Below are 27194 nucleotides of genomic sequence, written 5' to 3'. Positions count from 1 at the left end.
ATAAAGAATTCCGTTGTTATAATTTAAATTAAAAGCAATTAAATTGGTTCGAATTTTTAGTTTAATTGGATTCAGTTCAATTCGAACTAAATCAATTAATCTAATATTATCTGATTATGAATTTATGATTTACAAATATAAACAATCTAAACCAAATTACTTATATTTTTATTATACATTTTTTGCTATTCTTTTGTTAATGTAATTCAATCACAATACAAAAATAATTATTTATATTTTATAATGATATAATTAGGTGTAATTTTTTTAATACAATTTTGTATATTTACATATAAATAAAATTTATTCCAGACTAGTTAGATTAGTTTGAGTGATATTTTAATTTTTGTAGAGTTTGAATTAATTCAAAAATCAATAAAAGTAATGAGCTTTAATGAAAAATCGTTTGAATTATACCTAGTTTGCTAACGTATACGTTGTAAATTTGTACGTTCTTTAATTATTTGATAGCACATTTTAGAGAATTTCAATACCAATAAGACATAACAAACATGTAAGCCATTAAGACATTCATTTCGAACTAAAACCTTAGGTAACGAGTTTTTGTATTTTTGTTTAATGTATTATTTATCTTATTATTTTTTTACATAACGTATGACTTTGAAGTTACCTTGAATTCCTAACACTCTTTTTTCTAAATGTAAGTTTTTTTCACATTGGTATACCTCCATCTCAAGCATAAGGAAATTTTAAATTATGAGTATCTTGAATTCCTAACAAATTTTTCCCAAATGTAAGTTGTATACACATTGGTACCTCCATCTCAAGCATAAGAAATTTTTAAATTATAAGTATCTTAGGTTTCCCTTTGTATTGACCTTCTACAACAATTCACACTTTCTTAAAATGAAAAAAAAAAAAAATGTACAAATTTAGGATTATTCATTTTTTTGTGTCATACTCGTCCAAGTTCATCACCAAGAGAAACCAGACTTTGATACCATTTATGAATTCTTGGAAGAAAGACATCAAAGAAATTCAATATAAAAAAATCATGAAAATATTGAAGAGCAAGAAAGCATGAACCCTAATAACAGCTTGAGTAAAAGTGGAGGCAGTTATGATAACATAGTTGGGATGAAAGCATCTAATGTAACTAAGATCTTGGCACTATCTAACGAAATGGTTCAACTGCGTAAAATAATAAAGGAGCTGTGAGCATGTGCTCACTTGAAGTTATAAGTACTAACAATGGGGTACTTCCACTGGCCACAATTTATAAAACTGTGAAAGTACAATAAAAAAAAACACTTAAATGGGGAGCTATAGTCATACGAACCGCCTCACTTGACTGATTACAATCCGAATATATATACCTCCAGCAAAATTGGGACTCAGTCTGAACAAGGGATGCTGCAATACATGCTTTCCATGTCTAAAAATTGATATGCCTCAAAGCACAAAAGAATCATCATCATTTTCCAGAAATCACATGTCGGATTACTCTTCTATTATTGTAACTAGAAACTCATTAATGGTCTCTGCTCTTATAGGTCACCAGCACCAGCACTAGGACCCGCTATAGCAATGAATATCATTTGAAGTCCTTATCACATGCCAAAATTATGTACCTACTGGAATACCTTCCTCAACCTTTCAGCAGCTGCAGCTGCCCTTTTGTTGGTCGGCTCAAGTACAAGGGCATGCTTAAAATCTGCAAAACAGAAACCTTTGTTAGGAAAATTTCCATATCTTACCCAAAATATGAACAATCCCAAAAAAACAAGATGAACCCTGTCAATATGCTCTAATTTGAAAGTACAACTCCAAATTTCATCACAAATTATTTCATACTACATAAAATGTGTGTGAAAGTGCGGACAGTCCAATCTTCAAAATATAATATTTGACTTTCCATCTCAAATTAAAAAGGAGTACTTAAATCAAAATTATAGCACCTACACCAGAAATCAAGGAAATACAGGCACTGGGGCAAATTTAATTCCAAAGACATGCAGTGTGTCACTTCAAATAAAAGTTCCCAAAAGCAACTCTTATCAAACAAGAATTTGTGCTTTTCTATTCCAAAAAAATAGGAAACTATAGAACCCAAGTCACTTCAAATAATCCTTCTATTTTGGAGAACTTATAGAAAAGATGAATCCATAAATGACTTTAACAAAATGATATGTGTGGCTTACCACACTAGTGGTTAGTAGCTTCATTTTTAAAATAATACTGCATATAGCTCATTGACACTCCTTAATTTTTCTAATGATATAATAAGATGCAAAAAGATGTCCGAAAGAATGAAAAGATGTTACCATCAATTGCTTCCTTGTAGTAGCCTAGCATCTCTCTAGATGTACCTCTACGAAAATAGGCCTTCACATTCTGGGTAAAACAGATAATAAACAAATGTTACTGTAAAATGCTTGACTATGTTTTTTTGTAATTATATAACAACTTTATTTTAGCATGGCAAAGAATAGTAGTCTTCAATTAAAACCCATGCATATTTGGAATGAAAACAGGCTTTTGCAAGACTATGATGACAAAATCCATAAACTTCTACACAACATGCTTTTTGAAGAAAGTCACCTTTTTGTCCAGACTAATTGCCTTGGTACAATCGGCCTCAGCTTGAAGATAACTGGATAAACAGAGGAAACAAATTAAGATTTTGGCAGATACTTTTGACAAATAGCCAAATCAAAACATTACCTTGCAAGTTCTAGATACGCTTGAGCCCTGTTACTATAGTATGTTGCATTATCACTACAGAGTTTGATGGCTTCTGTATAAAATCCAATGGCTTTCTGCCACTGCTTATCTTTATAGGCTTGATTTCCCTGACATTAGTGGCAAACCAATAGAAAACAGAGGGTTTAGAAGAAAAACAAATGGGCAAAACTCCGAATTAAACAACCAACATTACCATATGTGATTTAATAAAGAATACTCTGAAGGACTCTAACGTAAAAACAAAAGTATGTAAGTAATCCCCAAATATTAAAAAACCGTTCAAATTTGAAGTTTACTAAAATACATAAACTTTAGGACTAAACTCATGGATACTCAATACCTGGAGGATTGCTTGCATAGGTTTATTACTTTAGGGGCTACTCAAGAGAGGGGTTATATTTGAGGGACTAATTTGGGGGTTCATTCATTTAACAAAAAATATAGAGAACTTGAAAACATAACATGGGCATAAAATATGCAAGATTTATGGTGGCTGAAGCTTCACAAGGCAATAACAGTTTCGCAAAGGTTATCAATACAGAGTTCACCTCCATTAGAATAGATAGTTAAACCTAAAACAATGGATAATATAGGGGACTGTCAAGGCAACTTATGGCGTCCCAAAGCTAGTTCAAATCTACATTTGACATTGATGAACTAATGAAAGTTAACATTCCTTTACATAATTCTGGCCTATAGTATTTTCAGGAAATACAACATTATGTTAACCCAGATACAGGAACTGTTCTACTAGTAAAAACTAAAAACACCAATATTAAAATTTATAAGATACTTGCAATGTTACTGTACTGTACCCATACATCAGATCAGACGAGGACAACAGAAGTTAATGTAAGTTTGCCATTTAGCTATAACTGTGATGAATGTACACCAAATGAGACTTGTAAAATATGCATCAATATAAGATTAAAATATATACACATCAACCACAGAAAGAAAAAACGAACTTGATACAATAACAAAAAATAGTGTGGATTTTTGCACATTCAGTTTTCAAAATCAGAGGTGTTCTAGAAGTAAAACAATGGGAGTAAAATTGCACAATTACAGTCCAAATCAGATTTGAGTCTATAATTTATTTAATGGCATACCTTCTCTTTAGCAAATTCAGCAGACTGTTCTTTACTGATAACATTTTCAGATGGTTTGCTTTTGGAAGCAATATCAGCCAGTTCTTGGAGAGTTGTATACACAGTCTGTAGTGTGTCAAGTAAAAATCGATCGCCACCATGCCTAGCTATCAAGGACACTGAAATAGGATACTTGTCATAAAATCCCAATGGTATTGAGACCTGAAAGGATAAATCAAGAAAATACAAATGAAAAATGCATAACCACCACCACCAAAGCCTTTTCTCACTAGATTCAATTCTACACCAACAAAAAACAAACAGCCTAAGTATAATGTTGATTTAGGTAATAATTTTCTGCAAAAAAAAGACTCTTTTTAAATATATATATATATATATACACACACACACACACACACACACACATATAACCAGATAGTGTTAAGCAAGTTTCATCAAGGAGAAAATTTTACCTGGCAACAACCTGAGATGCTTGCAATACTCAATAGACTAAATGCTCGGTTCTGATATTCCTCTGATAAGATCTCCTTCCCACCTAATTTTGGAGGTGGATCAGCTACGGTGGGGATAACCAAAATTCCTTCATCCTTGAAAGTGTACAAAATTATGTAACTCAGCACAACAATGTCTTGTTTATAAGAAACTCAGGATATAGTATTCGTACACGGAAAAGAAAACTTCATGGAAGAGCATTTACAGCAGCTTGCCTTTATTTTTAGTGAGAAAATATTATCAAAACTCTACAGTTAACAATCTAGTTACTCAAAAACTGTTTAAGATTAAATACTTTAAAAGATGCAAGTCAAATTCAATTGAGACCGCACAAAGATTGTCACAAAATAAGGACTTTAGGAAAGTAGGGTGCAGACCGGTGTCAAATTATTACCTTCAAAAGCAAATTCATAGCCGAACGCATCTCACTTCTAACAGATTTGGAGTTTTCAATCTCTACATCCGATACCTCAAATTTGTCATGCAATTGTGTGGAAACAGAAGGACTTAGGTCAGGTTTTACTGTGTTCATCCACTCATCATGTGTATGTTTGAATTCATGCCTGCACAAATATATTCAGAAAATAGTCACCATATAATTGAAGAATTCCACAGACAGTCATAAAAACACAACAATATTAATTATTCATACCCACAATGATGAATAATAATTGAAAACAGAAGGTATGACATGGTTACTTTGTGGTTAGCTCAAATGTTAGTAATAAAGAATGTGATAATACAATCTCAAAGAAAAGTTGTGTTAATAAAAAACATGCTATTATTTCCAAACCAGTGTTAATAAAAATTTGCAAACTATGATAGAATCTCCATATCACAAAGAATCTGACTAACCTTTGTAGGAATTGCATAATGTTGGCAAGTAACCCTAATGAAGAAGCTTTCACTTCACCGTTTGTTTTATGAGCAGAGCAGCCCTTCAAGCTTGGAATTCTAGAACTTATATAGTCCCCAAGATTTATGTGCTTCAATACTTGCCCTGCAGACAGTTGACGGTGAACACAAATTAATAGTGTGCGATTTCATGAATAATGTTGTAAAAAGAAAGATGCACAGAGAGACACAAAGAGTTAAGAGATTTTAATAATGACTGAAACAAGAGGGACCGTATTAAAGGGCAAAATGACATACTTCCGAAAAGCTTCTCAGTAGTTTTCACCACCACTTGCGAACTCCTATCAAGAGGAACATTTATATGCTGAAAACAATCATCAGCAATTATTATTTGCCGAGGAGGTCGTTGAACTACAAATGGTGCTTGTAAGAGTATATGGCCAACTCGACGCAATATAGAGGGATCCCTTGCAAACCAACCTGAAAATGGCATTTCAGAGTTAAAAAAATGTAAAGTGCAGTAGATGGTATATTAATAACCTCCGTGTACAAAAATTAAGTATCAGCAACTATACAAAAAATGCCTGAATGTATAACAATTATAAGAGAACATCTGTTTTTCCTCTTCTTGGTGTATATTTTTGGATTGCCTTAACTTGTATTTAAATTTCAAAAGATCTTACTGAGAAATATTTAAAAAACAAAAAGGCCCTAACTAATAAGCAAAGGCAGTCAAGCAATTTATCCTTATAACACATAAAAATAATAATCATTCAAATATAAATCAATTAAACAGCCACTTGAACTCATAAGCTCATAAATCAAACTACATTAAAAAATTGAATAGTCCATACCAACAGTGTCCAGACTTGTTGAAATAGGTATGATTCCCAAATGTGAAACAGCACCATGTGAAGGTCGAAATCCAAGAATGCCACAAAATCCAGCAGGTACTCTCACCCCACCAGTAGTATCAATACCTGTTGTAGATGACGGTCCAATAGTATAAGAAACAGTTTCCATTACATCATATAATCGTGAAACCCTCGGATATCACCAAGAAGGCAACTAAACAAGCATATTCTTCTGATATTTAGTTATTCTTACGAACAAAATTAAAAATACAACAAAAGAAAGATGGTATTTCTTGATTACAAAATAACTGGAATAACTGTCCTAACAAAACGGTAGGATAAACATTACCATAAGCACTTGTGGGAAAAGAAAATAAGATAACCAATTTATAAATGTCATCAATGAGTGGCAATGAAGTCGCGAGTTGCACATCAAAAAGTGGATAATGACAATGAAGAAGCTCACCCAATGCAAAGTCAACGAAATTGGCAGCAACAGCCACAGCAGCACCACTAGAGGATCCACCGGGTACTCGCGCAGGCACGGCAGGATTAGTCGGTGTTCCATAATGCTTATTTTCGCCACCAATACTGAAAATTCAAAAAATAGAGTCAAACAACTCATGAAATAGTAAAACAAAATTCAAACCCCTGCATGCAAAAGCAGAGCACATAGTTTACACACGACCACGGGAAGAGTTATGATGTTAACACGTAAGTTTTTGGAAGGAATTAAAAGAGCAAGGTCGAACCCTAGAGCGAAGTCATCGACAACGGTAGTCGCAACGCAGGTAGCGCCTCCTTCGACAAGAGCAGAAACCGCGGGAGAAGTGGAAGAAGCAGGCTCGTGAGACCTAGCCCAGTCGGGATGGCCGAACGTGGAGACATGTCCTTGGATGTCAAATCTGAAAAGAAAATCGATATCAGAGGAGAATGAAAAATGTTGTTAAATAGGAAGAGAGAGAGAGAGAGGAAGAGAAAGAGTGTAGTGATTATTAGGTTAGGTTTACAAGTCGGAGAGCGCGAAAGTGAGGGCGGTGAGAGGATGAGGAGCTTTGGGAGGAGCGGGCTGAGGCGGCGGAAGGAGCTGAAGCTTGTGGAGGAAAGCGCCGAAATCCTCTCTGACGGACTTCTTGAGCTTTCTGGTGATGAGAACTATTCCAGCTAAACCAAGCCCAAGTAGAACCCATAGGTTCGCCGATTGAGTCGTCATCGATTGAGTCTTGATGCGATACTCTGTTTCAACGCCACATCAACAGCACGAGACAGCGTTCTGAGAGGCTTAAAGAAGAAGAAGAAGAAGAAGAAGAAGAAGAAGAAGAAGAAACGGAGAAGATAGGATTCTCTATTCTCGCCGCCTCGACTTCCTTTGATTCTATCTCTCTCTGCCTTCTAAAACAACTTCATTATATAACAACCACAACAACATTTACAATGCTTTATTCTATACAATAATAATTTAAAATATTTAGATCAGATAATTATCATATTATTAATTATTTCTACGTAAATTATTTTAACTATGCTTTTAAATACCTAAAAAACTAGTTTTTCAAATAATGGATTACATATGTTATCAATTTATTATTATTATTATTGGGTGTATCCGCATTTTTTCTGTAAAGAAAAATAAAAAAATTAAACAATAAAAAACAATAATAACTAAATTAAATAATAAGAAGAGATAAAAAATTATAATTTTTAAGAAATGAATATGTGAAAAATACTTCAATAAATTTGTTTTCCTAGAAACTATGCTATATTTAAAATTGAAAATGAATGACAGTATATTATTACTAAAAATAAAATAAAATAAAAAAGTTTTCAATTAATTATAAAAATAATTAGTTATTTAATAAATACTTAAAAAATAGAAAATGATTGACATATTCAAAATAAAATATTAATAGGATAAAATAAAAATAGATTTGTGTAATAATCAAAGATTTTTTTTATATATAGCTATAGATTATTATTATATTGTAATTAATTTTAGTTTGGATAAATATGCTAAAAAAAATCGTTTCCAAGTAACTAATTATTTGTAATCTTGATATTGGTTCATACTCAAGGTAACTTATTCGGTTTTCAGCTTGAAATTATTTAATTAAAAGCATTTACAATATACATAATCATGATCAATACTGGTAATAACTAACTTGATCTAAATGTATCAAAATATACAAAATTGAAAGAAAAATTTGTTAAAAATAATCATAATTTATAAGTTTCAAATTCATAAAACTAATATACTTTTTTAAAACAAAATTATTAATTTTAATTATTACCTCAGACGACGTACTACCGAAAATACAATTTTTTTTTTCAAACACCGTTCATATCTTTAGAGTTATTTTATTCTAAATATGTGTTTTCCATTAAAAAAAAAAACTTTTTTGTAGGGGAAAATATAAAAGAATTATATCTTTAACTTGTTAGAGTAGTTTAAAATAAATAATTTTTAAAAGCAACACTTATACAATAAGGAAAAAAGTTGCATATTGAAGTAAACAAAAAGTCACATAACTTACAATAATAAATTAAACGACCAAATAGAAAAATAAAAATATATTTATTTTATTAAATGAGTATTTAAAAAAGTAAAACTCATGTATTGTATTGTATTATATATATATAATAAAATATTTTAATTACAGTTTTAATAAGAAATCAAAATAATTACAAAAAGTAAAATAAAATATTTAAAAATTCTTAAATATGGAAGTTATTGGTGAATATAAAAATGATAATGAAAAATCACATATATTTATATATAAATGAAAGGAAAAAAAACACAAATAATAAGACATAAAATATACATGGGTTTTTTTATGTGTTTTTGTTGGGTATGTGTCACAATTTTAATATTTACCACGTGAAATTATTAAATGAAAATATTTAAAATAAGACAACACATGATCATTCAATAATACTTCACATATTTAAAATAAGACAACACATGATCATACTTGTAAAAAATAAAAGTATGAAACTTATTACAATAACTATAATCATAACCAATGAATCTTGATAATTGATCCATTAATTATATTAAGTGAAGGTCTTTTCAAAGTCTTCAAATTATCTCTTTCTTAAAGGCTGTGAAGTTCAACCAAAACAGTTGAATATGGTATTTTTAAGGTACATTGAAAATGTAAAAGTGAAAAGGTGTTTCTTTGTGAGAGAGAAAAAAACAAGCAAATGAGAAAAACAACATAAAGAGTTGATATCCACCATAAAGTGAGATTATAAATCCTAGTGAGAGACTAGAGATATTGTATTTCATAATTGTTAGGTGAGATTAACTCTAAAACAAATAAACCGTAAGTGTTACCCTCAAAGTGAGAGAAAAACAAATACTGTAATCTTAAGTAGTGAAGAGATCTTTTTTACTAGGTCACGCAAATTTTTATTTCTTAGTTGATAAGGTTTACTCGCGTTAAAAATTATCGGTGTAATTATTCTATTTTCTTTTATCTACTTATTGTTTTCGCAGGTGTCTATTTTGTATACACACCAAAGAGAGATGTTTTGTTTTGATTTCCCAACAAAATCAACATGGACAATAGCAAATGAAATACTCTGGTTGTCAAAATTTTAGTATTAACCGCATTATATGATTATATCAAAGGCAAACTATTTTTTTTTCTAAAAACATATTTGTCACTACAAAATAATATGAAAGGAGATTATTAGCTTTATATATGAAAAATAAAAAAATCATAAACGAAATCACTTTAAATAGGATTATGTTCATATCTCACTTGTATGATGAATGTTATATGTATGATCGAAGGTCATAGACATTTGTTTTGAAAGATTTTGTTGTTGGAAAATAAATGTGTCATCACAAAAGATATGCAATCAGATTATTAACATCATATATAAAAAATAAATAAATAAATAAAATCATTAACAAAAATAAGATAATGTTCTTACCTAACAAATAAGATAATATTCTTACTTAACATGATATCTCATATGATGGAATGTTATATGTATCATCAAATAACAATAAAGTTTTATTTCAAATATTTTTAAATATTTCATTATACACAATAGTTAAAACAAACACAAACGAATTTATCAATATTTAGTTAATCATAAATGTAATGAACATATTTATATATTTTATTTCACTTTCCTTTGTGAGGAACAGGGGTCATGCGTGTTAAATAATGTATTTTTTGTTGACAGTGGATGAACATTGATTTTACTAATAACTAGCTTAAATTTAATTTTAATTCCTATAAAAGATTATCAGTAAGAGATAACAAGTAACTTAAATATTTTAAAAAATTAGTTTTAATTTTCTTTTAATTATACTCAAATTATGTTGAAAATTTAAAGAAATTGTGATTACTAATTATTATTTCACTTAAAATCTTTGGATCCTTTCCCATTTATAAATACGAAAACTTTATCGTTACAGTTTCAATTTTGTTCCACACGCTCAACAAAAACAGCATAAAATAAGAAGAAAATGTTATTTGCCATCAAATAAAAACAAAACTCAAATCTCATCCTCATTGCACTTCAACTCATTTCGTTCTCTTCTCTTCAGGTACCTTTTTCCCTTTCTATCTTCCTTTCCTTATGAATGTTTTCTCAATTTTTCATTTGCTAGCTACCACATTTCTCACCATCTATTCTGTTCGATTGCTATTCTTCTCACCCATTCATGTCATTGCATGTTTTTTTTTTTTTTTTTTTTTGCATTGAAACTTTCTGGATTCCCGTGGCTTCAAATCACTCTCCTTCAAAACCTTTGTGTTGGGTGCAATGGTGTTTGCTAACTTTCTTTCAATTTCTGTTTTCTATTATTTTTTTAAACATGCCCCAGGTTCTATTTTTTCATAAAAGTTAGACTTTTCTGTGAAATTTGGAATTGTAATATTTCCAGTCGATTGAACGGGTTACTGGGCAGCATCAGAAATCGTAATTTATCATTTTCGTTTTTCGTTTGTTCACTTGAAGATTAAGGAAGGTATAAACCTGGTTAGACTTGTTTGAGGGGGCAAGTCCTTTTCAGAAGGTTCTTCCTGACCTATAATTTGCTTAGGTGTGTACTGAACTATGCAGCTTGCATATTCTTGGTGGTCTTCATTTTTCTCTAATCTGTTTTTCAGCTTTTTTTGCATTACTTTTTTTTTTTCTGTCCTTCTCATGATTGAAATGAATCCGAAAGTTTGCATGATTTTTGCTTGATGAATTCATATAACAGAGTTATGCTTTATGTCATTGTTATTTCACTCTATTTGTGATTTCTGTGAGATTTGGTGTTTGTTTGGTTTGAAGTTGAGGAGAATTGATTTTGAACTGTTGAATATGATTGAAGTCATGCATAAGTTGATCTGAACCACGTATTTTCATTGGAAAGTTTGAGATTTTATGTCCACTCATTGTTAACTAAGTTTTTAATACATCTGTCAGGATTAGAGGGAAGAGACTAAAAATGGTAAAATCAACATATGAAAGATTTTCAAAGGATTTTGTAATGGGAGGAGTAGCAGCAATCATATCAAAGAGTGCTGCAGCACCAATCGAGAGAGTGAAGCTTTTATTGCAAAACCAAGGTGAAATGATTAAAAGAGGACAACTCAAAAAACCATACTTGGGCGTGTCTGATGGCTTTAAGAGGGTCTTCATGGAGGAGGGTTTCATTGCCTTTTGGAGAGGTCACCAGGCCAATGTTATCCGATATTTCCCCACACAGGTGAGTTATTCACTTCACTGGCATCCTGATTGCTGTTAAATAAAGATAAGCATCCCCACCCTCACCATTTATTTTTCTCTTTCTTTGAAGTTGTCACAACTGAGTTAAAGGGGCTATTGTTTGTTAACTTTTAGTGTTTTGTTTTCGCCTTTTACCGACACTTCCACTAATTGATAGCAGGGAAGAGATAAAGAAAACAAAAGAGTGAGCATGACCAGTTATCAGGGCTTCTGAGTGATGGGCATAAACTTAACCATTAAATATCTGGGTAATTATTTCTCATGATATTCTCCAAAACCTCAAACCAAATAATATGCTCAAATTCTTTTGTGCATTGATTTTGTATTCTCTGTCATGTAATGGAGCTTAGGTATTCAAATTAGAGGGAACATCTGTTTACTTATTTCCCTTTCATCCTTTTCTTTTTCCTTTCTATATTCTCAAATAAATCAAAATATACCTCATCTTAGAGCCTTGGCTTATCTTATTTTCTATTGCATGATGCAACAATAACACTGCATGCACAATCAAATTCTTTGATATATGATGGCGTCCATTTTGTTCTGTTACGTTAACCTACAAGCTTGCTTGCTTTGTGCTTTTGCTGTCAAATTGTTAATGCATGTCAAATATTATTAACCGTGTCTTGGCTTTTTCATAAAATAATGCTCCACATATATGGAAAAAAGATACATCAATTCCTGGAATCATGTGTCTCAGATAATAGTTATTATTATTAAAATAATATTTGAGCAAACAGTTAATTGGTCTATAGGCTTTCAATTTTGCATTCAAAGGTTACTTCAAAAGCATTTTTGGGTATTCCAAAGAGAGAGACGGGTACACTAAGTGGTTTACTGGGAATGTGGCTTCAGGCAGTGCTGCAGGAGCAACAACTTCACTGCTACTGTATCATTTAGATTATGCACGTACACGATTGGGCACTGATGCAATCGAGTGCCGCAATACCAGTCAACGCCAGTTTAAAGGACTAATTGATGTATACAGGAAGACATTATCAAGTGATGGAATTGCTGGATTGTACAGGGGATTTGGCATTTCAATATGGGGAATTGCCATGTATCGAGGGATGTACTTTGGGATCTATGACACCATGAAGCCTATTGTTTTAGTTGGGCCATTTGAGGTAAGCAACTAACCATTTACACTTCAGTAATGGGAAAACATATAGTTGATACTTGATGCTTTTAACTGACATTTTTTGCCCTCTATTGCTATGGGGCTGGTGATTTCTTTAATCTGTTCCACAGTGGTATGTGTGCCAAATATTCAAGTTCACGTAGATTCTACAGATTTACATTGATAGTTGAATCCTTGATTCTGAACATTCATTTTCAAGACGTAAGTCAAATAACTATTTTGGAAATAGAATGGCTAGTTTCCTTGCAGTGTACTTATCGTAGATGCATCTCTTTACTGTACAGCACCTTGATGAATTCAGACAATTGGTTATGTTCTTTTATACCCAGGCTTTCCAATGTGAGTCTCTTGGTTTATTTTCTGCAGGGGAACTTTCTTGCTAGTTTCTTCTTAGGGTGGAGCATCACAGCTTTTTCAGGGGTTTGTGCATACCCTTTTGATACATTGCGCAGGAGAATGATGCTTACCTCTGGACATCCGAACAAGTACCGTAACGCAATACATGCATTTCGTGATATTGTTGGACAAGAGGGTTTCTTAGCTTTATTTCGAGGAGTTACAGCAAACATGCTTCTTGGTATGGCAGGAGCTGGTGTGCTTGCTGGATTTGATCAGCTGAATAGCATCTCATCTAGACATAGTCAAAATAACGAGACAAATCAAAGAGTTTTGAAATGAATGGCGGATTTGTAAGGGAGAAAAGCATAACATAGAAAAGGAAAATTCATGATCTAGAATGAATATTATGCCTGTTTATTTCCAAGGTTTGATCTGAAGGATCATAACACAATAAACAAACTTTTGGACATGATAGCTGCGGTATTTATTCTATAAAATTTATAAACTAATCTATAGTTCATAAGTAATCACTGTTATCATGTCCAAAAGTCATGTGGTTTTTTAAAGGGAGTATTGCATTTTGGGACCTTAAAAGTCATATTTACCTTATAGAATGAATACTGTGGCTTTGCATTTTAAAAGTTTGGTCTGAAGGACCATAAATAGAGAAACTTTTGGACATGGTGGCCAAAGGCATTTGTTCAATGAACCGAACCATGGTTCAATCTTTGAACAAGGTAAACTTGATTTTTAGGTCCTTAAAAATAAATTCTCCCTTTTTAGTGGTGAAATTTAGATTTGATATATTTTACTGCCTTACTGTAAATGTAAACCTCCCATTTTTTAAAATAATTTAGCTTGGGGTCTGATTAGTTCAAGCATAGCGAAATGCTATTTGGTAACCTTTCAAGACTGCAAGAAACAGTCAACCCACCTGTTTGTTTATAAAGAATGGCGTGTGTATATAGAATGCATATTTTACATCGCCCACTTCAAATATTTGTATTAACATGATCTCACAGATTTATCTCTGGAAATTGCCTAGAGTCCAAGATCTATTCATATAAGATGTATATCTCATGAGAATTGAGGTTTTATGCATCATTCCACAGTGATAAACCTTTCCAAACATTAACTGTTATTACTTGTAAAAAAATATTTTTATGATTTACGTAATGTATTTATTCCAATTAGATTGATTTATGAATATTCCATCGGCAAGCATCTTTCCTTACTTGCACGCTTGCACTATATATCTTGATGAGATGCTGCTGTATTGAAAATATTGAGATTTTAACGAGGTGATTCTTGTATTTCGATATTAAAAATAAGAAGGAAAACACCAACCACAACCTTCTAAAAGCCGAAAAACTGAACATATAGATTCAATACTGCTTGTAAAATTCGACGAGTCAAGCTTGTCGAACATCCTCAGCTCTCAGCTCCCTCATTTTCTTCTCCAGAATCATCATCTTCATCAGCAGATGCATCCTGGTACTGTTGATACTCTGCAACAAGATCATTCATGTTACTCTCTGCTTCGGTAAACTCCATCTCATCCATTCCTTCTCCAGTGTACCAGTGCAAGAAGGCTTTCCTTCTGAACATGGCTGTGAACTGCTCACTCACTCTCCTGAACATCTCCTGAATGGATGTTGAGTTACCAACAAAAGTCGAAGCCATAGAAAGGCCTTTGGGAGGAATGTCACAAACACTAGACTTCACATTGTTGGGAATCCACTCAACAAAGTAGGAAGAGTTCTTATTTTGTACGCTCAACATCTGTTCATCTACCTCTTTTGTGCTCATCTTGCCCCTGAAAACCGCTGAGGCAGTCAAGTAACGACCGTGGCGCGGATCAGCTGCACACATCATGTTCTTGGCATCCCACATTTGCTGTGTCAGTTCTGGGACAGTCAATGCACGGTAGTTCTGTGATCCTCGAGATGTCAGAGGAGCAAAACCCACCATGAAGAAGTGAAGTCGTGGAAATGGGATCAAGTTCACTGCTAACTTTCTTAGGTCTGAGTTGAGCTGACCCGGAAATCTTAAGCAACAAGTAACTCCACTCATTGTTGCTGATATCAAATGATTCAAGTCTCCAACTGCAAAAAGTAAATTGAGGAAACGGTTACTAGGTAAAAAGAAGAACTTCTTTAGCATAGGTGCTCATTAGTTCTACTGCAACTATGCTTACAGCTTGGTGTAGTGAGCTTGAGGGTCCTGAAGCAGATGTCATATAGTGCTTCATTGTCAAGGACCATACACTCATCAGCATTCTCCACCAACTGGTGAACAGAAAGTGTAGCATTATAAGGCTCAACAACCGTGTCTGACACCTTTGGAGATGGAAACACAGAGAATGTAAGCATCATTCGATCAGGGTATTCTTCTCTTATCTTAGAAATCAGCAGAGTTCCCATTCCAGAACCTGTTCCCCCTCCCAAGGAGTGGCACACTTGAAATCCTGGATTCAAAACCAAAACCATAAAATATATAAATGTCTCATATTTTAATGAAACAGTTTATCATGATGTTTGGTTACTTTTTTACCTTGCAGGCAGTCACAATTCTCAACCTCCTTCCTTACAACATCAAGGACTGAGTCAATAAGCTCAGCACCCTCAGTGTAGTGGCCCTTTGCGAAGTTGTTTCCGGCACCAGACTGGCCGAAAACAAAGTTGTCCGGGCGGAATATCTGGCCATAAAGGCCGGTGCGGGCAGCATCCATGGTGCCAGGCTCAAGGTCCATAAGCACTGCCCTTGGCACATAACGTCCATTGCTGCCCTCATTGTAATAAACGTTCACTCTTTCAAGCTGAAGTTCTGTGTTGCCTACGTACTGTCCTGTAGGGTCAATCCCATGCTCATCACACACCACTTCCCAGAACTTTGTTCCTATTTGGTTCCCGCATTGCCCCCCCTGAATGTGAAGAATCTCACGCATTTTCTAGCTTGGCTTAGAAGGCAATATTAACTCTTTGGACTTGGAATGAATAAGCAAAGAGGTTACATTTATAGTGAAATGAAAATGAACCTGATTACATCATTGCCCTTTGAAAATAAGCATGAAGTGAAGGTTAGGTTGGAGTTGGATGAATGGTGGAATGCCATTTGTAAGATGCTACTTGCAACCTCGCCGGCTTCACAAGAGGGTTTCTATGTTTACTGCTCAACTTGGTTTTTTTATTATATCACTGTCATATGCAAATATCAGAAGATAGTTAAAACAGAGTTTTTGGTTTTCTTAATATAACATCACCATCTATTTTTACAATACAAAGGACTGGCCCATCTAGGAGACCTAAATGACTTATTTATTGTCTTTTACAGTGGAAAGTGACTGCATCTGAAAGAGAGTGGGGATGAGAGAGTTTCACACACCATAACCATAATCTGCTGAGGCCGGCAACTTCTGATCAACCATCATCATCTTCTAACTATTCCACCTTTCTTACAATAAATGTTGCTACACCTTATCTAGAAATAAAACCAATAAAATATTATTTGGTTGCACAATTTCCTTTGCTTCTTGATTATATGCACAGAAGCTTTAATTTGTTCAAATATTTCATCTTATTTGCTGTTGCTTATGTGCACAAAAACTTAATTTTGAAAAATTAGTGGATGAAATGTCTAATTAAAATTTACAGGAATCAAATTTACACTTTTCCAAATGTATAAAGATGAAAAGAGAATTTAAACTTATTTTTTTCCCAAAATTGCATATTTATAAAAAATAGAGATGAATTTAAGCCTATTAAAGATAAGTATAAAAGATAAAAACATGTTCATTATTTTTAAAAATTAATGAAAATATATTATCATAAAAAGCTTAATGAAATATCAGATAAACATGTATGTGTAATAATAAAACCATTTATTTCTAAATAAGTAAATATAAAGGTAAAGTGTAAGAATATTAATATTTTAACACGATTAATAAACATTATAATTATTGATTACTTTGAAATCATTTTTGAAAATAAAATATTTACCACTTCTGAAGAGTTACTAAAATTAACTCAAAAATCATAAGTGAGACTTACTAAAGAACAAAAGAAACTCGTTTAATTTTATATATTTTAATAAAGTTTAACTAATAATAAAGAAATGTTAAAAAAGTAAAAATTCTATAGAATTTAAGAAGTGTTAACTATAAGATTAAAAAGTGTGGACTTTTTAAATGACAGTCAAAATTAATGCAGCGAAAAGGTTAAAATTTACTAGACAAAAATGTTTGCAATTCCTTCTATATACACTAGAAATATGACTTTGTCTACAAATCACCAAATACAAGTAAGGAAAAGAGAAAGATGCAAAGCAGTTATGCATAATGTAGGGACTTTTTGAGAAAATAGCTGCCATCCCACATTCCTTCACAAAGGCATGAACGTATGGATGTGAACATACTTCATAAAGTGGTTTTGTGCATCATATAGTTGCCTTAAGTGGAAGGTATATGACAGTCTTGTTGGCATCTCTCATGAACTGCATCTTGGATCAAAATGTCGGTTTATTTCTTGATAGATATGCTACATAACCAACATTCCTCCACTCTCCAGTAGCAACTATTCACCATGCCCTCAACTAGAATACAAAAATGAAAACTCCCAGAGTACCAAGATTAAAGTATGACATCCACAGAAAATATAAGATTGCATATCTTTCCCTCTATCAAAACACTTTCCTGTGAACCACTATTGGCATGCAGGGTTTTCTTTGCTTTCCTATAATGATCTGCTTCAGCATATCTACCATTTCTTTCTAAGCCGGCTATTAGTACATTATATGTTCCTAACACAGGACAAAATCCTTTGCTGCACATGGTTTTGTAAATCTCAAGTGCCTTTCTAACTCTTTTAACAGAGAAGTAAACACTAATCAAAGCAGTATAGGTGGCGGTGCACTTATGGTTATCAGGTAATAAATTGAAAATCTTCATCGCAGAAGTGTGCTTCCTAGCACAACCAAGCCTAAAGATCAAAAGTGAAGCCAGATAGATTCCAAGTGAATGCCCAGCTCTAGTCATTTCCTCAACAATGTACACCAACTTTGAAAACATATTTGATCTGGTCAACAAGCCCATTAAGGAGAGATATCCTTTTCTCGCAATACCTATTCCCATTGTAACACTGTACTTGAAAGCCAACAAAGCACCTTCAGGTCGGCAATGACTACAATTTACCTCAATAATGGTTGAGACAACCGTATGATCTAAGGATAGTTTCTTTTGCATCATCCCTGTAAGCAAATGGTCAATAGCAACAACATTTCTATTTTTCAGTAGAACAAATAAAAGCTCTTTATCCATATTAGTAGGAGAATCTGCAGCAACTGTGATACTATCATTTTTGTTCTTCGTTATGCTACAGTCAATATAAAACTGAGGATTGACTTTCCTTAGAAGGGTATCACTCTCACCAGCAACTTTTAAAGCTTCCAATGCTTTAACAAAAACAGGGTATCGGAGAACAAGACGGTTTTCCTTCATGTACTGAAGGATATGTGTCATGAACTCAGTCCCACCAACTTTAGAACACCTCTCAATCAAAATGTTGCATGCAGCTTTGTCAGGTTGTGCCCCGGCCTCTTGCATCTTTTCAAAAATCTCTAGGGCCTCTTCGCAGTTTCCTGCAATACAAAAATAACAAACAAAAGACAGTAACAGTCAGGAAAGTGACAAGTAGAAGCACTTACGTAAACTCAAGTAATATGTCTTTAACTGTATAGATGAAGCAACAAAAGTAAATACATCATTTAAATTCTTTCATCAAGACGGAGATCATATGGTTCTGAGTAAGTCCTAAGGTGGACTCCATGATTGCAAATGTTAATATAATAGGCTACCGTTGACTTCTATAATGGTTACTTTAGAGGTCATATCTAAAAAGATTTGTATTTGGTAGGCAGTGAAAAAAATTTACACTCATTAACTAATGGCATACAATCAAATTATACATTTATATCATTTTTTATCAATCATCATTCAGTAACTAGCACATACAAGGACTGAATGCCCAGCTAGACCATACGACAAACATGTTCAAGGCACACTAACCAGACCCAATAAGATAGTCCATTAGAACAGTGTAAGTGTGGCAATTTGGAGGAACACCAGAGCTAATCATCTCCTTGTAAACACGAGTGGCCTCCTTTACTTTTTTATTATCAAACAGAATCTTCATATAAGCCGTGTAAGAAACAACAGTGGGGTAACACCCTTTGGATTTCATTTCTTCCCACACTTGCATAGCCTCATCCACGTTCCCAGAACTTGAAAGCCAATGCATCATGGAAGTGTAGGTAACAGAATCAACCTTGATCCCCTTCTCCTGCATCGTCTGGAAAACGTGCTTCATGGAAGATACTCTCCCCGCTTCCCCGAAAATATCAAGCATGGTGGTGTAAGTGTATTGGTCGTGCTTGAACCCTCTGAGCCCAGAGGCCCAGTTGAAGAACAACCACGCTTTCTCCATTGGAGGGTGTGACTTCAAAACCCGGTTCACCGTGTATGAGTCCCACTTCAAAGGGAGATTGTTGAGCTCTGATTCAGCTGTTTCCCAGGTTGAGTACTTTAGCATGTTGTAAATTTTTCCAATCACGTTCCTCGTATACACTCTGGGTTCATCCTTCTTCTTTTCTTTCAATTTCAATTTCAAATTTTTGTGTTTCTTCATGTTGGTGTTGTTGTCTCTGCTAAATGGAACAATGGGTTTGTTTTTTTGTTTGCTTTGAGGTTGATGTTGATTAAGGAAATGCACGGCTTTGGCTTTGGTTTTGGTAGAAGGAGAAGGAACAAGGTTTCTGAGAAATCCATGAAGCTTGGGGATGCTGGTGCTACACTTCAGTAACATAGCAAAACACTGATACAATACCCATCATTAACCATTCTATATTCCATGCACTATTAGTGGGCTGGCCCAATAATTGCATGGTTAACAGAAAGAGTGGACAGATTTCTTTTCGAACCCCCATAATTTCTTTCTACGCCTCATAAAGATCAAAATTCCTGCTTTGCCCTGACATAGCGATTTCTGATTGTGTAATCCGATTTTTTTTTACAAGAAAAAACATTGTGGATTTTGAAAGTTACTTTTTGCATGAAAAAAGTTATAAATTGCCCAATCTATAAATTTTTTTCACTTTCATATTAAAACGATCTGAAAGCTTTTCTAGACTTCCAAAATTTGTAACCCAAAATTCATTTTTTCATGAAAAAAACTTATGAATTACACAACTAGCAAATCCATTTTTATTGTAAAAACTTTTGAATTATGTAATTCAAGAGTCCTTTTTATTTTACAGTCTGAAATTCAAGAGTGACTTTTAGATTTCACAATTCAAATATTTTTTTTTATGAAAAAAATGTCTTTTAGATTGCAAAATCCAAAAATATCTTTCGAATTGCATAATTAAAGACATTTTTTTTCCTTGAGTTCATCCATAACAGAACACATAGTCAATGATGGTGCGACAACAAAGGAGTGACCACGATAAGGGAATGATACAATGACAATAAGAAAATACGTCAACAAAAGAGACAATTTAGTCTTTTGATCACACTCTAGAATGCACATGAAAAATAGGGGTATAGACATAAGCAACTAAAGAATGATAAAAACAAAAACATTTATGTTATCTGATAAAGTAAAACTATAAAAAAAAAATTTAACTACTCTTCAAGGTATAGAAAAGACTCAAAAATACCTAAAACTACACCACACGAGAAAGATGCAAATATAAGAAAAGATATCTCCTGAATTGACAAATATTCACAACAAAAAATATATAGCACTTTCAATCTTGATTTTGACAATTGATTATTTCTCCAAATATAAACGATGATTATTCAAGAACTTTTTTCACACAACTCTCACCATTAATCACAATTTTTTTTAATGAATACAAATATATATAGAGATAAATTTTTTAAATACTAATAATAATGAAAACAGATAACATAATAAAAATTGTAATACTTTTGTTCAAAATTCAATTCATTAATACAATTTTAAAATAAAAAGATTTTTTTTTACTAATTTAATATAAAAGATGCCCTTTTAATACTTAAAATAGCAATCACCATTATTATTTTTTAGTGTTTTAAGCAAAATTGACATGTTAATTAGTGTTTAAAAGTTAGTTAGAAACTTATGTTTAACAGTTAGTTAGAAACTTATGTTTAACAGTTAGTTAGAAACTTATGTTTAAAAGTTAAAAGTTAAAAGTTAATCATGTTTATATATATATATATATATAAATAATTTTTATGAGGGAAAAGCTATAACTGTTGACTCTGAACTGTGGTGGTTGCAGTGTGATTCCTTTTCATCATGGGAGATTGAGAGTTTACTATACTCTTGGGAAATACACAAATTCTCGAGTAAGAGTGAGACCAATGTCACCTCATTTTTTGTGAAAACAATAAATGCCAACGCGTGCACATATACACAATATGTGTACACAAACATTTTTCATTTTTTTTATTAATCACAACAATAATAACATAAAATCTTACTATAATTAAAAATTATTATTTTAAATACTTTCTCATAAATAAACTTTTTAAAAAATATATATAAGTTGTAGGATATTTATAAAAACTATTACACTGATTCAGTTTTTTTTTCATCATATTATCCAAAACCTCTATTGTTGTTTAAATACAAAAATGGATTAATACAATGTAAACTTAAAAAAAATTAAGATTATTTATAATAGGTTAAGGTTTGGTTTTTGAATTTTTTTAAATGTATCATCAGTGAATTTCTGTTCACGTTCTCTAAATGGTGTATAGAATCCCACGTCTTACGTATCCATTCAATTTAAAGTTACTATTAGGGTGACGAAGTTGATCGTTGATCTTGTATTTAGTTAGTAGTGTTGGGATAGACAGTAGGCGATTCTTTTGGGATTTGTTTGAGTAGGGAGAAATGTACTTTTGTTTATCTTGCTCTGTATGAAGGTTGGATCATCCCTTAAGTGAGTCTGCTTAATTTATTTGTTTCTTATTGATAAAAAAAAAAATCAAATTGTACCACCAAGTTTACATATGAATCAATAATGTTTCAATTTAAGGATTTAGTTCAAATATTAAGTATATAGGTGTATTAAATATTAAAGTGTTTTCCTAGAATAAGAATAATGAAAAAGAACACAAACTTCATGAAACTAAAGACACGACATTAATGTGGTTTAGCTTTTGAAACCTGCCTAATTATGGAAGGTCATTTCTTGCTAAAGTTTATCTCCCTGCCCTAAAAAGGACTTGTTTTGTCTTTCAAGTTTCACCACTGAAACCTTCCCACACTTTTTTCAGATACAAGTACCAAAAAACTAATTTTAAATGACAAACACAAGCGCAGGATAAGCACATTGGAAGAACGTACATGGAGAAAAATAGTGGCCAACTGAAGCAAGAATATTCATGCACATCTTTAGAAACTTAACATGCATACTCCAAGACACTCTATGGAAAGGATTCAGATTCACGGGTAACATATGATATATACCATGATATATATTTAGAATGGAGAAGAGTATGAGGGGAAAAAGAGAAAAGGAAAAACACAAGATTACATTGAATAGGACTTGACAAGTTGGGTTGATTGATGGTATGTTAGTTATGGAGTTTGTTTTATTATTGTTTAAACATGCTAAACGACGAAGAGGCCTTGGAGAAGAAAACATTCCCATACACAATGTTATGCAGCATTGACTAAATGAAAATGCAGGTGAAGGGTCTTAATAGAGAACAGTTTAGGGGGCCACCCTAGGAAGAGATGCATTGAGTAGGTGAGTGTGGTGGTGGTGCTTGTTTTGTTTTGTTTGGTTTGGTTTGGTTTTCCCTAGCCAGCCAGAAATGACAAGTGATTAGGGCTTTTATTGGCAGTGCAGGAGTAGGGGAAATGCACAACATTACAGAATCACAGTAGAGAGTGGATAGTGGTGTAGTTTGCATGGTACTCTCATTACATATTTTGCATGCACATCTCATAAATAACAGACATACAAATAGTAGGGATTCAGAATTTGCAGGAAGTAGGCCCTCCACCCAACGAAAAGCTAGAAATAATTAATCAATTATAGGTTTGAAATTCCATATGAGCAACTCGAGAATTGAGTCATTCCTTCATTATGACCAAGGGATTATACCTAAGAGGCAAAAGGAGAGAGAAAACAGACGAAGCAGGCCACACACACAGAGCACATGGACACAATTGCTCCATCAATTTAATCCAATTAATTCATCTGGACCATGCAAAAAGATTCCAAATGGGTAACATAACATGCAGTAATTTTCCTTCTTTAATTGCTGCATCCACCAAACTCAAAGGTGCAACTATTTACAATAATACTTCCACAAGCTCTTCTAATATACAACAACTTGTGATTCATGATATGAACTAAGGTTATTTTCATTACTTTTCAACTATTTATCGTCTCTGGGGCATTTTAACTTTTAGGTACCTAGCCAACCTACTTGAACAAAGAAGATGTCATGCTCCCAAAAACACACAGCACCGTTTAAAAATGACTATTGGAAAAGGAAAATATAGACAGAATAGTGATAGATAGAAAGACATATGGTGAGATGAAAATGAAGATTGAGAGAGAGAGAGAGAAGAATTGAAGTCCGTACAGTGGATTGTGCAGGGAGGGAGAGAGAGAGAGAGAGAGTGTGGTGTGCATGGACAATGGACAGCATATTAGACAAAGAAAAGGTTAGGAGTAGCAGAGAGGGAGAGAGGGGCAGTTCGGATTGAGAATTAGTGTGAAAGGCACGAGACGTGAAGGGAACAATAAATGAGAGGGGGAAAAGAGAAGGGGTGATGAGGCTCATGATAACCCTCATGATCGTCACGTCGTTTTTCATTTGCTACTCCCAAAAATCTCCCAGAATTCCACGCTTCCTCACTGACTCCCTTCTTTGCTTTTCTTTTTTGCCTTTGTCCTCTCTCACACCTTCTCTCTCTAAATAGCCTAGTCAACCTCATGTCCCCCTCACTTTGTCCCATATTAAACCAACAACTCCCTTTCTCATTCTCTCTCCCTCTCAGACACAAAATACTTCACACACTACTCTACTTTCAGCTTCAACTTCAACTAACTACTCACTTTCAACATGGGTACTTTCATAATACACTTCTTCCATACTATATCACACTGTAGATCCAACAAACTCTTGTTAAGATAGACTTTAAATGGTTTTGATGTCATTAAGAAGAGTACTTTAAATCTAACTCGATCTCATACCTAGAAAGTCAGGTTTGCACCTACTTATACACCATCTAATATCTAGTTGATATGGATGTCCAAGAATGCCCTTCTCCCTTCACCTCTTTATTACCATCCACCCATGCCATATATAAGCCTTCTCTACTTTTCATCTCAAGTAGCTAGCTCTTACCATTTTCTGGGCCACCTTCACATCACTCACTGCCTTGCATCCTCCCCACCCCTTTTTAGATTCTCAACTTTAACTCCCATTCTCCCATTCTCCCCCACTCCTCCATTTCAATTTCCACAACACAACCGAAGAGAACCCCACTTTTCCCCCCTACTTATTATTGCACTTCATTGATTCTAGATACTAAATATAGGTATACTACCTTCCTTCACCTATTTATAACCCCTTTCCATCCCCCACCACCCCAACACTGCCATAAACCCTAACTTTTCCTCATTAATAACTCAAGAACAACCCTGCAGCAATGTGGATGGTTGGTTACAACGAAGGTGGTGAGTTCAGCATGGCTGATTATGGACTCAATGGAAGAAAACTCAGGCCTCTCATGCCAAGGCCAGTCACTTCTCCCAACAACACTCCAAACACAAACTCTCCATGCTTGAGCCGCATCCATCATGGCAACGACTTTTTTTCACAATATCACAATCTGGGTATGTTACTTTTTTTTTTTACCAGCCTCTTTTTCTCTGTCCTCTCTGTTTCTCTGGCTGTGTTTGTTTGCATGCAGACATGGTGTGTGTATACACTTGTGTGAAGAGTTTTTTTTCTATTAGCATCAGTGGCGGATCAGGGCAAGAGAGAGTTCAATCCTCCACCCGTAGTGGTGAGTTCAAGGTGGAATCCAACTCCGGAGCAGCTAAGGGCATTGGAGGAATTGTACAGAAGAGGGACAAGAACACCATCTGCCGAGCAAATCCAACAAATCACGGCACAGCTTCGAAGGTTTGGAAAAATTGAAGGGAAGAATGTTTTCTATTGGTTTCAGAATCACAAAGCGAGGGAAAGACAGAAACGCCGCCGTCAAATGGAGTCAGCGGCTGAGGGTCATCACACCCGTGACTTTGATGGTACTCTTGACAAGAAAGACTTAGGTAAAAACCAGACCACATAATTACCACCATGCTTGTTTCTTTGCATGAAAGAGACAAATAATGAGAGTGTGTTGATTTGTTTCTTTTTTATTTTCTCCAATTGAGTTTTGTTTTGTTTCTTTTTTTCTCTCATCCGGGTTGTTGCTTGAGATGTAAAGTTATATTCTTTTTTGTTTTTCTTTTTGTCTACAGGGGCAAGTAGGACAGTGTTTGAAGTGGAACAGACCAAGAACTGGGAATCCTCTACAAACTGCAGTACCCTTGCAAAGGTCTATTATTATTCTATATCCTCCTTTGTCTTTTCAACTTTGGATTTTGAGTACTTAATCAGCAAAAAGTTTAAGGGTATGATAAGGGTCCATTAAGCAGTGATTTAATTAATTATTGGCATATGATTACTAGAGAATGAAGTTGAATAGAAAGATATGCACTAGCCAGCTAGGTTTAGCTAGGGAAAGGACCCTAACAAAAGCTTTGTTTGTTGGGAAATGAAAAGGTCCTAAAAGCTGCATTCCTTCCTTTCTGTCGGGGCTGCTGTGATGAAACTTAGCTGGGCTTTTGGGGCTTGTGCTTATTCATGTCATTCAGGCCAGTAGCTTTTGGACACTCCATACAATATTCTATGGAATTGAGCACCATATTCATGGTGGAAAAGACAACTCTCACCCTACTTTAATTTGACTTCTCATAGACCATGCAACTTTATTTGAAAATACTACCAACTAGGAGTGCATGCCCATTTGAAATCTGTGCTCTCCAATAACTTTTTTCCTTTGCCCTTTGGCTTTTTACCACACATGTTGAGGTTTTCACCAGTTTGTTTCCATTGCATGCCTACATTTAAAATCTTCAGGAATCTGTTTCAATACAAAGGGCAGCAGCAAAAGCAGATTGTAGAACAGAAGGATGGCTCCAATTCGATGAAGAAGAGTTACACCACACACAGCACACAAGAAACTTAATGGAGAGGAATGCCACGTGGCACATGATGCAGTTATCTTGTCCTCCCCCTCCTTCGGTTTCACCCCACCTCATAAACACACCTCCTACCATCTCTACTTCTAGCATGGCCACCACACCCTCTGTCACAGCAAGAGTAATGGACCCAAAGCTCATTAAGACTCATGATCTCAGCTTCTTCATTTCACCTAACCGAGAAAACGGTATTATCCACTTAAGCAGTATCAACACCGATGATAATTCTGTGGAATCTCAAACACTTCAACTTTTCCCAATAAGGAACGGGGATGAAAGCAGTGACAACCTTAACCACCACAAAGAGACAGAGGTATCGGTCTCAGCAATGAATGCCCCCAGCCAGTTTTTTGAGTTCCTTCCATTGAAGAAGTGAAGTTATTAGAAAGGAAAAACTTGCCGTGTATGTAAAATCATGGGGCTGCGTTTAGACATTGTATTTTGTTAGAAAATAGTACTACTTTTATTGTCATGGATGTTATGTATCAAGGAATTGGTGCTGTAATAGGACGCTAGTTTGAGTGAGGTATTTTGCCTTAAAATGCATTTTGACTATGTTGATTGAATCAAAAAATTACTTAAGTCCAAGGGTTTGTTGTTTATGGAACTTGATATGTATGTACACACGTTGTTGTTGTT

At 33.8% G+C, this 27194-nt stretch overlaps 5 protein-coding genes across 8 annotated transcripts; 2 read left to right on the top strand and 3 right to left on the bottom strand.

Annotated features, from left to right (window-relative positions):
- Positions 1 to 1136: 1136 nt before the first annotated feature.
- Positions 1137 to 7455, bottom strand: LOC137813044 (translocon at the outer membrane of chloroplasts 64). Its single transcript, XM_068615332.1, has 13 exons — positions 7030 to 7455; positions 6772 to 6924; positions 6486 to 6610; positions 6020 to 6145; positions 5463 to 5645; positions 5166 to 5310; positions 4705 to 4873; positions 4271 to 4405; positions 3819 to 4019; positions 2686 to 2813; positions 2563 to 2614; positions 2286 to 2355; positions 1137 to 1675 (listed from the first exon to the last, which is right to left on the bottom strand). The coding sequence occupies exons 1-13, from the start codon at positions 7230 to 7232 to the stop codon at positions 1593 to 1595; spliced, it is 1773 nt and encodes a 590-aa protein (XP_068471433.1). The 5' UTR covers positions 7233 to 7455; the 3' UTR covers positions 1137 to 1592.
- Positions 7456 to 10473: 3018 nt separating this feature from the next.
- On the top strand, positions 10474 to 14113 carry LOC137813043 (ADP,ATP carrier protein ER-ANT1). 4 transcript variants are annotated; one of them, XM_068615330.1, is made up of 5 exons: positions 10551 to 10583; positions 11453 to 11735; positions 11916 to 12003; positions 12611 to 12882; positions 13263 to 14113. In XM_068615330.1, exons 3-5 carry the CDS (start codon positions 11973 to 11975, stop codon positions 13572 to 13574), a joined length of 615 nt encoding a protein of 204 aa, XP_068471431.1. In that variant the 5' UTR covers positions 10551 to 10583; positions 11453 to 11735; positions 11916 to 11972; the 3' UTR covers positions 13575 to 14113. The 4 variants fall into 4 exon arrangements, with proteins under 4 accessions (XP_068471432.1, XP_068471431.1, XP_068471430.1 ...); XM_068615329.1 differs by having other exon boundaries at positions 12533 to 12882; XM_068615331.1 differs by lacking the exon at positions 11916 to 12003 and having other exon boundaries at positions 10474 to 10583; positions 12511 to 12882.
- A 407-nt stretch (positions 14114 to 14520) lies between these two features.
- On the bottom strand, positions 14521 to 16412 carry LOC137813042 (tubulin beta-4 chain-like). Its single transcript, XM_068615327.1, has 3 exons — positions 15789 to 16412; positions 15433 to 15702; positions 14521 to 15340 (listed from the first exon to the last, which is right to left on the bottom strand). Exons 1-3 carry the CDS (start codon positions 16180 to 16182, stop codon positions 14667 to 14669), a joined length of 1338 nt encoding a protein of 445 aa, XP_068471428.1. The 5' UTR covers positions 16183 to 16412; the 3' UTR covers positions 14521 to 14666.
- Positions 16413 to 17422: 1010 nt separating this feature from the next.
- LOC137813041 (pentatricopeptide repeat-containing protein At2g01390) lies at positions 17423 to 20097 on the bottom strand. The gene is made up of 2 exons (XM_068615326.1): positions 19297 to 20097; positions 17423 to 18869 (listed from the first exon to the last, which is right to left on the bottom strand). The coding sequence occupies exons 1-2, from the start codon at positions 20090 to 20092 to the stop codon at positions 17863 to 17865; spliced, it is 1803 nt and encodes a 600-aa protein (XP_068471427.1). The 5' UTR covers positions 20093 to 20097; the 3' UTR covers positions 17423 to 17862.
- Positions 20098 to 24551: 4454 nt separating this feature from the next.
- On the top strand, positions 24552 to 27194 carry LOC137813037 (WUSCHEL-related homeobox 1). Its single transcript, XM_068615319.1, has 4 exons — positions 24552 to 25139; positions 25263 to 25580; positions 25773 to 25849; positions 26434 to 27194. Exons 1-4 carry the CDS (start codon positions 24953 to 24955, stop codon positions 26929 to 26931), a joined length of 1080 nt encoding a protein of 359 aa, XP_068471420.1. The 5' UTR covers positions 24552 to 24952; the 3' UTR covers positions 26932 to 27194.

The sequence above is a fragment of the Phaseolus vulgaris genome, chromosome 2 (genome assembly GCF_000499845.2).
Source record: "Phaseolus vulgaris cultivar G19833 chromosome 2, P. vulgaris v2.0, whole genome shotgun sequence".
NCBI classification, from domain to species: domain Eukaryota; kingdom Viridiplantae; phylum Streptophyta; class Magnoliopsida; order Fabales; family Fabaceae; genus Phaseolus; species Phaseolus vulgaris.
The sequence above is the reverse complement of the archived record's forward strand: the minus strand, read 5'-3'. Positions and strand labels throughout refer to the sequence as shown.

Bases quoted from the DNA above. Each gene is read 5' to 3' on its own strand.
- LOC137813044 (XM_068615332.1), bottom strand. From the start codon at position 7,232: ATGACGACTCAATCGGCGAACCTATGGGTTCTACTTGGGCTTGGTTTA. The intron at 5,311-5,462 runs GTATGTCATTTT...AACTGTCTGCAG, and splicing joins TACTGAGAAGCTTTTCGGAA to GGCAAGTATTGAAGCACATA. The intron at 4,020-4,270 runs GTAAAATTTTCT...TTATCCTTTCAG, and splicing joins GCATCTCAGGTTGTTGCCAG to GTCTCAATACCATTGGGATT.
- LOC137813043 (XM_068615331.1), top strand. From the start codon at position 11,475: ATGGTAAAATCAACATATGAAAGATTTTCAAAGGATTTTGTAATGGGA. The intron at 11,736-12,510 runs GTGAGTTATTCA...ATTGGTCTATAG, and splicing joins TCCGATATTTCCCCACACAG to GCTTTCAATTTTGCATTCAA. The intron at 12,883-13,262 runs GTAAGCAACTAA...TATTTTCTGCAG, and splicing joins TTTTAGTTGGGCCATTTGAG to GGGAACTTTCTTGCTAGTTT.
- LOC137813042 (XM_068615327.1), bottom strand. From the start codon at position 16,182: ATGCGTGAGATTCTTCACATTCAGGGGGGGCAATGCGGGAACCAAATA. The intron at 15,703-15,788 runs GTAAAAAAGTAA...TTTTGAATCCAG, and splicing joins GAATTGTGACTGCCTGCAAG to GATTTCAAGTGTGCCACTCC. The intron at 15,341-15,432 runs GTAAGCATAGTT...TACTTTTTGCAG, and splicing joins CAAGCTCACTACACCAAGCT to TTGGAGACTTGAATCATTTG.
- LOC137813041 (XM_068615326.1), bottom strand. From the start codon at position 20,092: ATGTTACTGAAGTGTAGCACCAGCATCCCCAAGCTTCATGGATTTCTC. The intron at 18,870-19,296 runs GTTAGTGTGCCT...TTTGTATTGCAG, and splicing joins GGACTATCTTATTGGGTCTG to GAAACTGCGAAGAGGCCCTA.
- LOC137813037 (XM_068615319.1), top strand. From the start codon at position 24,953: ATGTGGATGGTTGGTTACAACGAAGGTGGTGAGTTCAGCATGGCTGAT. The intron at 25,581-25,772 runs GTAAAAACCAGA...TTTTGTCTACAG, and splicing joins TCTTGACAAGAAAGACTTAG to GGGCAAGTAGGACAGTGTTT. The intron at 25,850-26,433 runs GTCTATTATTAT...TAAAATCTTCAG, and splicing joins ACTGCAGTACCCTTGCAAAG to GAATCTGTTTCAATACAAAG.